The sequence below is a fragment of the Acyrthosiphon pisum genome, chromosome A1 (genome assembly GCF_005508785.2).
Source record: "Acyrthosiphon pisum isolate AL4f chromosome A1, pea_aphid_22Mar2018_4r6ur, whole genome shotgun sequence".
Taxonomy (NCBI): Eukaryota; Metazoa; Arthropoda; class Insecta; order Hemiptera; family Aphididae; genus Acyrthosiphon; species Acyrthosiphon pisum.
The window spans coordinates 16,345,674-16,356,587 of record NC_042494.1 but is presented as its reverse complement, the minus strand read 5'-3'; the positions used below and the strand labels follow the sequence as shown (position 1 = coordinate 16,356,587).

Sequence of the window (10,914 nt, the reverse complement as noted above, 5' to 3'; positions counted from 1 at the left end):
GTACATTAATTTGATGAGTTAAAAGGATTCCAAACCAAGTACCATGGATATAATGATTATGGGGGAGTTACCCAGTGGTAACACCCAGCACGTGAATGACCATTTTAATAGTGACAGATTATGTTTATTTTATATTTACTATCTCCCAAGTGGAGTGTAAATGTGTGATAAATTATAATGAGCAGTAATTGGTATGACGGAGATAATTATGGAGAAATAATACCTTTAGCAATCAGTGAATTTAGTACAGTGGAGAGGAGGGAGATGAGGGGATCAATTAGTGATTTCAAATTAGAAATGAAACTAGAAAAAATTTCGCCGACTTGATTGGGATGTGGACTTTGATTTCTGGTGGCTTCTGCGTATGATTTGTGTGAAATTGAAGCTTTACTTTGATTACTTGTGTAATCAAATTGTGTACACAGACACAAAAAAAAACACCATTGCAAAATCAATGCATCCATCTCTTAAAATCTAAGCTGTATAATCAATTTTTAAGTCTTAAAAATATTTTTACTATGTTTGTTTGTTTGAATTAAATTAAATTTATATTGTATAAAATGAAATAAAATTCAAATTATAATATTTTAATTTGTAAGATTCTGAAAATCAAGAAATATAATGATCATATTATGTGATCCGTATACAGTATACTTTTTCAAATGTATATCATACATATTTCATATGGTTTAATTTAATTGATGGATTTTATTAAAAGAATGATTACATCAGAAAAGTAATATTATATGTTTATGTTGTATCATTATTTTTAGGTGATTCCTACCACTATTTTGGTTAAACTGAAAAATGTTTCATCTAGTATATTAAATGAGGCAGCTCGTGAATATGTCACTTTGATCTCTGAGGATACCTTGATAATAGTAAATTGTTTTTGAGTTAATAATTATTGTACCATCGTTTTCTCAACAAGTTTTGTAAAAAATAGGACATGATAGAAGACAACACAAATGAAGTAATACTAAAAACTGAAAATAATGAATGTGTAAATGATCGTCTAAAGGAATTAATGTTTGAAAATATCAAGGAAATAAATATAAATGATTTGATTGAAATTGATGAAGAGTTCAAATCAGGTTTAAATTAAATCATTAAAAGGTTTCGCTATTATTATATTACATTAATTTTAGATCAATCTTTAGTAGAATGTAATGTTAATACCTTGAAACCGGGCAGTATAGTTTGTTTGACGGCTTTTGTCAATATGAATGAAATGTATATTAGGAAGTTTGAAGATTACAATGACGAATTTCATAATTTATTGGACAAGGTTAATGAATTCTGTTTATCAGGTAAATATAAATAATAAATTAAATTACAAATTAATATTTACTAAGTAATTTATTTTATTATTCAATATTTATTTTAGCTGAACCAATTAATAGGCCTTTGATAATTGGTCAAATTGTTGGAGCTCAGTCTACATTAGATGATAGTTTTTATAGGGGAAAAGTTTTAAAAAAAATTGATGACGTTACTTATTCAATACAGTTTATTGATTTTGGTGATAAAGATAACGTACCTTTGTCAAAAATATTTGAAATTCCCACAGATTTTATGGTAATATATTAACCATTAAAGTTCATTATAAGTTAACATTATTCAGTGTATTGTTTGTTAGGTTCCTTCAACTGTTATGGAAATTAATCTTAAAGGTATTAAGTCTCATTCATTAACCATCGAAGCATCAAATTATATTACTAACTTATTATCAACGTATGAGCCATTGTCAATAGTAAGATTTATTTAAATATTCTGTAGCTAAAGATATAAATATATTAATAATTTATCATACAACATTAAATGTAATTGTTTTGGAAACATTTTTTAATATTCAAATTTTTTCTAGGATTTTGATAATCAATTTCCTATTAAAGATGTTACGTTAGTAGTAATTAAAAATAATGAAAATGTTGCTGAAAGCTTAAATAAACTTCTAAAGGATGAAAGCAGTACTACAACTAACACGATTGTTGAAGATGAACATGTAAAAGGTATAATTATAACAATTTTTGTTTATGCATTGTTGAAGGCATTCTAAAATAATAAATATTAAAAATGATATCTGTATACTGTAAAGTCTAAGATTGAAAAGTACATAATATAGCAAATGTAGGAATGGGTTCTCAAACTCTTTAAGAGATTCTTACAGTTAAACGTTTGAATTCCAATTCTAACATCTTAAATAGATCAGCATAATTAAGTTTGATATAGTATGACAATTGACAACAAACAATTTTTCTTTTTTTTTTGTTACTGGCGTTGAAGCCAGTTTTTTTTTAGTAAAAAAACATGTCTTATACCTAGAAAAAACTATCACGTCCTATATAATAGTCTGGTTCTGTATATTTTTTGCATGCCTGATTTTCAAAATTATAGTTATAGAAGCTAAAATATGTATTTGATTAATGCACAATATTTGTTATTTAACGTATTTTCTATCACAGTTTCAATAAAAATAAAAAAATTCAGGATTTGATCCAACCTGAAAAAAATTCTCCATCTTTCAGTTAAAAAAAAAAGTTGTCAAAATTCGACATACCAATGATGAGGCAAGGCGTGAGAGTTTTTTTTGTTGACTTAGTTTATTTGCTTGATAAAATCTATTGTATCAACATCTTACAAACATATAACAGCACAATTTTGCAAGGCTGGGCATTAACGAGTTAAAAAGTTAAAATTAAGTTAATAAGTTAATTTTATATGAACTTTTTAACTTAACTAGTTACTTTTGGCTTTTCATTAACTTAACTGTTAACATACTAAATTTCTTTTTTAATTAATGTGAAATTAATGGGTTATTTAGCATTATATTTTCAAGTTTAAAGGTTATTACTTTTTATGAGCTTAATATTTATAATAATTTCAATTTTTATGAACCTAAAAATTGCTATCTATACTTCAAGTAAAGAAACGTAATTGGTGGCTAACTTGTGCGCAGGAGTGTGTGCAATATTTCGTGGCATGTATACAGATAGTTTATTAGGGGGAAAGGGGTTTGACAATCAGGTGTTGCCTGATTGCGGCCTGACAAAAATTTGTGGGCCATCGACAACATATTTTAATTTGAAGACAGTATGCTATAATACTTGTAATCAATTATTGTTAATTATTTATGTAATACTTGATATCTTTCTGTAGAAGATATTACAGGTATTTACAAAATTAAAAATTAAAATATGTATAACTGGTAGAGTGAGTAATGAAATACTGTGACCGAATAAATATTATGAGCAATCTGTTTTATTTTTTGTATTGTCAAATCTTTTAATTTATGTAGTTAATCCATAGTTAATGCATGCTCTTTGTGCATAGTATTTAATCACCAATCGAAATTAAAATACAACTTTTTATTAGAAGAAGAGTTAATGGAGTTACCAGACATACATAAAGCATCCGAGGTTAGAGAATCTAAATTGTGTGATGTAACTAATATATTGAAAAACGGGGACATTGTTTTTATTACGTCATATATTGATTCGTATAATATTTTTGTCCGTAAACTTGAAGATAATAATGTTGAATTTCAAAATCTTATTGAAAGCGTCAATACTTATTGTATCTCAGGTCAGTACTTAATCCTAGGAAATGATTTTGTTGTTTAATATTATGTCATATTTTATAGAAAATACTTCGAAAAGTAAATCTCCAGAATTAAATGAAATTGTAGGCGCTAAAAGTTCAGTTGATGGATATTTTTATCGAGCAAAAATTGTTGAAAAAACTGATGAAAATACTTATGAAACAATTTTTATTGATTATGGTTTTGAAGAAAGTGTGAATATTGCCAATATTGTTCCGCTGCCTATACAACTACAGCAGGTTAATTTAAGTTACATTATTAGTTACAATTAAGTAACTCATATTGTTATTGAATAATCTCAAGAAATTTTATTGATAAAATCATTTTGTCTTATTTTTAATGTTAATTTGATGTTTTGTTTTGGTTTAAAAATTACATTTTTATAAATTGAGTGATATTTGTATTGTAGAAAATTATATTTCTTATTTTTAAAACTATTAATGTATTTGAAAAACAATTTTATTTTTTCTAATTTTTTAAATTGGGTGACTTTTTTTTACTATTTTTCAACTTTTTTCTTTTGAAATACATGTATTTTTAAATTTCAAGATTTATAAAAATTGAATTTTGGTCAAGTTGTAAGATTTTGGAATTTAGATTAGCAGATTAGTGCACGGGGATTACCTGCAAAGACGCAATCTCTACTACTCGTGAAATACTCCTAATAATTTTTTAGCTTTAAAATATGAAATAAAAGTTACATGTCCTACCCATGTATAAATAAAAAAAAATATTAAAAAAGTAATTTCTTTTCTTAAATTTGTTTAGTTATAATATAAAAGTACTTTAAAAAATATTAATAATTTTTGAAATAAGATCAGCCTGTACCTAGTTAGTAACTTTCATTATAATACCATGTTAGTTGAAATTTTCAAATTTCACTCTTAATTCAAACAATTATACATTAAAGTATTTTATCTATCGAAAGCTCGGTAATTGAATCACCATAGATTGTATTTTATTTTATTAATATTATTATTGTACTCAATGTTTTGTAGGTTACTCCAACTATCACTCTAGTTGGGCTCAAAGGTGCAAATTTTGAAAATCTTAATTCAGAAAGCCATAGTTATTTAGAAAATCTTATGTTACTCAGTGAACCAATGAAAATAGTAAGTAAAAAACTTACTTTGTATTTTATTTATTATTTAAAATTCAGGTAAGAGTTAGCAGATCTTATGATTTCTCCTTGTTAGTGGGTAAGCTTTTGATATATAAATTGTTTTATTATCAACGTAATATTATAGCCCTTCATTAAAAACATAATTTGAAGATTTTTGAAGTTGATGTCTAATTGGCTTGTTGATAAATTGTCTATTAACAATCACTAGTGGCAGTTGTACTTTTTAATAAATATCAAATAAATGTATTAATTTATTTATTGCTTCGTTATATCACTCAATGAATTATTGTTTAATATAGGAGTTTGAAGATTTAACTAAAGTAAAGTTAACTGTCATTAGCCAAAAGCAAAATGTCATAGATCATTTAAATGAATTGAACGTGGACAGCACCACAGTGGATAATACCATTATCAATAATTCTTTGCAACTTACTTCTGGTAAGTCTTTAATTATATAACATACCTATTATTTCAATGTTTATAATTTTTTTATATAATTTGAATTTTAGGTATGAAGTATATATCTAACGACATCACTGTCCCCCTTATACCACCGTTGACAAACAAATGCATAATTACTATTCACGCGTTTATCAGTTTAAAGGATATTTATATCAGTGTGCCTTTCAATAAAGCCGAAGTGGATAAGTTTTTAAAAGACTTTTCTGTCTATTGTTTGACTTGTAAGTATTAAAAATAAAAAAAAAACAGTTGTCTGGTATACATAAACAGAATTTCTTGTTTTTACAGCACAACCTATTACCAGAAATCCAGTTGTAGGTGAAGTTTTTGGTATCAGATCGTCTACTGATAATTCATTTAATAGGGGTGTTGTTGAAGAAAAGTTGAACGAAAATCAATACAAAGTAGTTTTATTTGATTTAGGCACTAAAGATATTGTGTCAGCAAATAGTTTTGTGGAAATTCCAGAACACTTACAACAGGTAAATCTTTTTTTTTTCAAACAATGATGTTTGTTTGGGTTACAGAAATAGTTGATTGATGTTAATTATACGTCTTGGTAAATGTTTGTGTAAATCAAAATATGATTTAAAAATATTGTAACTGAAAAACTTTTTTTACTAAGTTAAGTTAATTTAATTTTCTATCTTAACTTAAAGTTATCTAGTTTGATTTGGTTTTAGTTTACAACGGGGCTTCACGGGCTAATAAATTGTCACATTTTTCCTCTCCCCACTAAATGTGTTTTATTACCCTAATTAACGATTTCCCCCTTAAGAGTGGCGGACAGTTTTTAAGGAGTTCGAATTAAGCAATTTTCAAATTGTATTCTTGCAGATCTTGTAAATGTGTGTGTAATTAGTGATCTTTAGTGTGTGTGAACTATGAGTGTATAAAAAAAATAGCAGGGCGTTTCCGCATGTAAAATTTCGAAATTTAAAAATAGTCAAACTAAATTTATAGTTGTTGTGGGGGAGTGAAATTGAGAAAAGTGGACTGACCGATCTCAAGTAGACGTAATGAATTCAAATCAATTTTAAAAAGTATTATCGCATTACTAGGTCGATCAGTATGATGGAGTAACATTGGTTTTGACTTTTGGCTGAAATAACTGTCCGCCACCGATCTCTTTAAATACATCATTAATTATACATTTTCGATAAATGAACGATTAATGTGTTACATAACATTATAGTAATGTAGTCCACACCTCAAACATTATGCAACATAATATATACTAGTGTACTACTGAATAGTAGGCGCAAATAGCGTTTGAGATTTTGGGGGGGGGGGGCTGAAGCCCTATTAATAGTATATAATAATATAGTATATAATAATTAATAATATTGAATAAGCTTAAAAAAATTCAGGAAATGTTCGGGGGCTTGGGGCTGTGGGGGCCCCCGATTTGTACCTATGCATTGCTTACAACGTGCTATATACTTAAAATCCATATTATTTATTTGGCTCCGTTTGCGTTCTAAAATGGAATTAATTGGTAATAATAAATGGTACGTGTGGTTCATCATTCACATCTCCAAAACTTTTGGGGAACATAAATTATGTACCTATGATATCGCCACTTCCTCCTGAGTTGCACCATACGTTTCATGAATAAATGTATAATATAATAATACCTAATATAATGTATCGACTTCTTTTCTTTTTCTTTCTTTATTCATACTTTTTTGTGCCGCAAGGGTCGATATTATTACGTATATGATACCTGTACACTAGGAAGACATTTACACAATTTATTACCAGTCACGTCACCAACAGTTTTCTCGTCATTAGATAAACGGTATTTCATTCTTTTAAAAATATATTATTTTTCATAAAATTCTATATTATGCCATCTGTTTCAATTAGAACAATACAGTTAAATGATGAGAATAAGATGAATAGATTTTTAAAAATATATTTATATTTATATAACTGGCATGCCGGCATGGTTATGATTCTATGTAATATTAAGGTCCTTTTTGGGACACCATTATATTATATCACCATTATATTGTCTGCGACAGTGAATACAATTTGCGCCAAAAACCACCCTAAAAAATTTATTTTGGTAATTTGCACCACATAAAACTAAATAAAAGAGCGTTATGTATTCTGGACTATCTTGTACCTATCTACAAAATTGTGCCATTTTAAAATAACTAAACATTTTTTTAAACTGATTAATGATATATTATATTTTTTATCATCAATCAATCAAGTTCATTTTAATAGTTAAAATTATAGTAAATCATCAAATGTACATAAAGTAAAATAAATATATAATACATAGTACATAGTATATACAATAAGTATACGTACTGTATGTATATTAAATTAGTAAAATTTCTGTTAGTAATAAATAATAATATACCTATAAAAATCAGTAATTTTATAATTAAGGTCCCCACACACTGCAGCGGTGGCGATTGCCGCTGGGGCGGTAACAGCAAAATTACGTTGGTCACAATTCACTGCCACCGCCAAGACAAGAATTTTACTGTAACCGCTGCAGTGTGTGACGACCTTAAAAGTTAGGTCCTAGACCTATTCATTGTCCAGTAAATTGTTTTTCACGTTATTCATGTTTTACATGCCTTAAATAAATGTTACATAATAAATGATTAATAATACCTAAAAATTTAAATACCTACCTATAATACTTATAATGTGTACCTAGCTTATTAACTTTTTTTTATACTTGTAACTTAAGGGGATTTGATACCGTGATTTTATGTTTTTGTCTAACATATGCGCGACATAGTATTTTAGACATGTTTTTTGCCAAACATTCCAATTGATCTATTGAAGATATAAGAATTCTGAAAACAGATTTGAGTTTGTCGTCAAGTCTACTTAAAATCGACTTTACCACATGTTTGATATTATTCCCGAAATTCCTATAAATGTCATATTAAAAAAGAGTATTTAAAAATTGTCGTATTTTAATTTTGGAGTAGTTGAAATCAAAAAATCAAAAAATGTGGGAAAGTCTATTTCAAGTAGACTTGATGAAAAATTAAAAAATCTGTTTTTAGAATTCTTATCGGTTTATTAGATCAATTGGTATGATTGGCAAAGAACCAGTCTAAAATCTTATGTCGCATGTGCGTTTGACAAAAACAGAAAATCACGGTATCGAATCCTCCCCTTAAGGACAAAACAGCTTTTTCTATCAATTTTCTTTTGTCTGTAGTCTTTATATATTTATTACAATTTATCAGCTGGTGAATTCCAACAATTGAAGTTAAAAGTGTGGCTCAGATTGTATATTCCATTTCTGTCATGGCATGACACATGTTCGTATTAAATGTACCTATTTTGTGGCGCAAATCACAAGTTACAAAATTGGCGTAAAATACCATGTCCCGTCTGCGATGTGGTGTGTTGTTTTATGTAACGATAAAGAAACTAATAGCGTTTTCCACCATACCGCACTGTTGCACCCAGGTTACACTGATAATCATCCAGGCTGGTGCAAGTGTTGTAGATGAAACAAAAAATCAATACTTATCACTGATATATAAAGATATCAAATATTTGATGGGTACTCTGGTACTTATCATGATAATTATAAGGCGTACGAGTGCCAAGATCTCATGCAACTATCACTGCACTGAGTGCAAAAAACTGGCATAGTGCATTGAGGTGAAACATAAAAAGTCCACTCAGTGCACATTAATTTTGCCGATGGTACATAAAAATATGAACTGGTGTAGTCAGTGTGGTATGGTGGAACACGCTATTAATTTCAACCATGATGTCTTCGAAAATCTGGCACAACAAGACGACAATGTACTCGAATTTAAAAAAAGGTGTCAAGTGGGTGTCCCTCTGCTATACAGTAGGTTACAGTGGGTCACTGTAATATATGGTGGTGTTAAATTTGAATTCAATGATATAATATCATTGTATAAGAAAAACGATTCTGAGCGAAGACAGTTAGTCAGCCCATGATATTACTAGGTATAATTAATGATGTTATTGTGAAAAAAATAATTTATATATAGGTTACCTTTTTACGCAGAACCTTGTTTTAAATTTTCAATCCTTATCTATAAAAGTTGAACATTTTATAAATTTGTAACTACAAAATAATTATTAAATTCTAAATTTGATAAATGTTGTCAAAATTCAAACTTTAAATGATTATAAAAAAAAAACTGTGCATGTGCATTTTTAATATTTTTCATTGTACAGTAGGTTCTCGTTATGTCGAATCTCAAGGGGAACAGAAAAAAGTTTGAGATATCGAAAACTTCGAGTTATCGAGTTTTATTAAAAAATAAAAAAACTAATATAAATGTATGTTGTATAATTTATATGAATAATAAATAATACGAATGCCTAAAATACATAATTTGAATAATAAAAAAACTAATATAAATGTATGTTGTATAATGTATATGAATAATAAATAATACAAATGACTAAAATAGACTAAAATTTGAATAATTAAAATACTGAAATGACTGAATAAATTATTTTTCTTTAAAAAAAACTGTCATTAAGGTTTGCTTCATATTACTTCTTTCTGCCACAACGTCTTCCAAATTATTTAATGCAGAAAAAGCCTTATCATCCATACCTGTAGTAGTCTCAACAAAATTCCTTAGTGTTTTTAAAGCATCTTTAGCTTGTTGAATTGTTACTTGGGTAAAAATGACTTCCTCCTCATTTTGTGGTTCGTCTTCACTCTCGCTGGTATTTTCTATGGTTTCTGATAAAATTTTGTTATCTGTCCATGTTCCACATACATGTACATTATTGTCCATTTCCACATAATGTGAAAAATTTTTGTCGTCTAAATTAAGATGATCAGCAACAAAATTCCATTTATCATCAGAAATAGTAGTTGAGTTATCCAATGCAACTATATCACCGTCTTCAAAACCGGCTTTTATGAAGCAATTTAATATAGTCTGGTGTTACACTTCTCCAAGCCTTATTAGACATTCTTATAGCTTCGAGTATGTTTATAGAAAATGATTCGTCGTTATCGATATTATTGACTAACTGTCTGATTATTTCTTTTCTATAAAACATTTTGAAATTCTGTATAACGCCTTGGTCCATGAGCTGAAGTATAGTTGTATTAGGTCGTAAAAAATGTACTTTAATGGAACTTAATTCAATATCGTGATTATGAGCTGTACAAACGAACAAACAAACTATGAAAGACTATAAACGTGACTACCAACGCGCTAAATCACAATCGCTATACTGCACTGCCTGCACAATGTATGCAATGTACTGCACAATTCCTATGTTAACCGTAACAAAAATATTATTTGTGAACTCGAGATAACGAAAAACGATTAATTTTATATCGAGTTATCGAGAGCAAAACACTATTAAGTGTAATAGTAGTTTAAAGGGGAATTCAAAGTAGTTCGATATAACGAAAATTTGAGATAGCGATGTTCGACATATTAAGAATCTACTGTATTACATTTTCGTGAAATTTTTACCCAACTAATAAAATGTTATTGAAAATTAAAAAAAATTAAAAACTGACCATAAACAGCTCAAAAAGAGTCAACATTTTGTAGTGTATAGAAAATGAAAATACAAAAATATTCACTGAAATTTTCATGTATCGACAGTTATTCGTTTTTGAATTACAGCTTAAATAACAAAATTGCTACATGAGAAATCGAGTGAATATATCTTGTAAAAATGCCTTCAAACCCTCTTAAAAATTTGACTTTCCGGTAGACATTTTTTT

At 27.9% G+C, this 10,914-nt stretch overlaps 1 protein-coding gene across 1 annotated transcript in view; it reads left to right on the top strand.

The window, feature by feature from the left end:
- Positions 1-10,914, top strand: part of LOC100572041 (tudor domain-containing protein 1) — a 31,502-nt gene that overhangs the window by 926 nt on the left and 19,662 nt on the right. The window contains exons 2-13 of the mRNA XM_008186140.2: positions 774-881; positions 947-1,094; positions 1,149-1,310; positions 1,388-1,578; positions 1,640-1,753; positions 1,868-2,012; positions 3,376-3,585; positions 3,644-3,840; positions 4,600-4,713; positions 5,024-5,162; positions 5,234-5,407; positions 5,475-5,668. Of these exons, the coding sequence (XP_008184362.2) occupies positions 774-881; positions 947-1,094; positions 1,149-1,310; positions 1,388-1,578; positions 1,640-1,753; positions 1,868-2,012; positions 3,376-3,585; positions 3,644-3,840; positions 4,600-4,713; positions 5,024-5,162; positions 5,234-5,407; positions 5,475-5,668 (1,896 nt within the window). The remainder of the gene's footprint in view (positions 1-773; positions 882-946; positions 1,095-1,148; positions 1,311-1,387; positions 1,579-1,639; positions 1,754-1,867; positions 2,013-3,375; positions 3,586-3,643; positions 3,841-4,599; positions 4,714-5,023; positions 5,163-5,233; positions 5,408-5,474; positions 5,669-10,914) is intronic.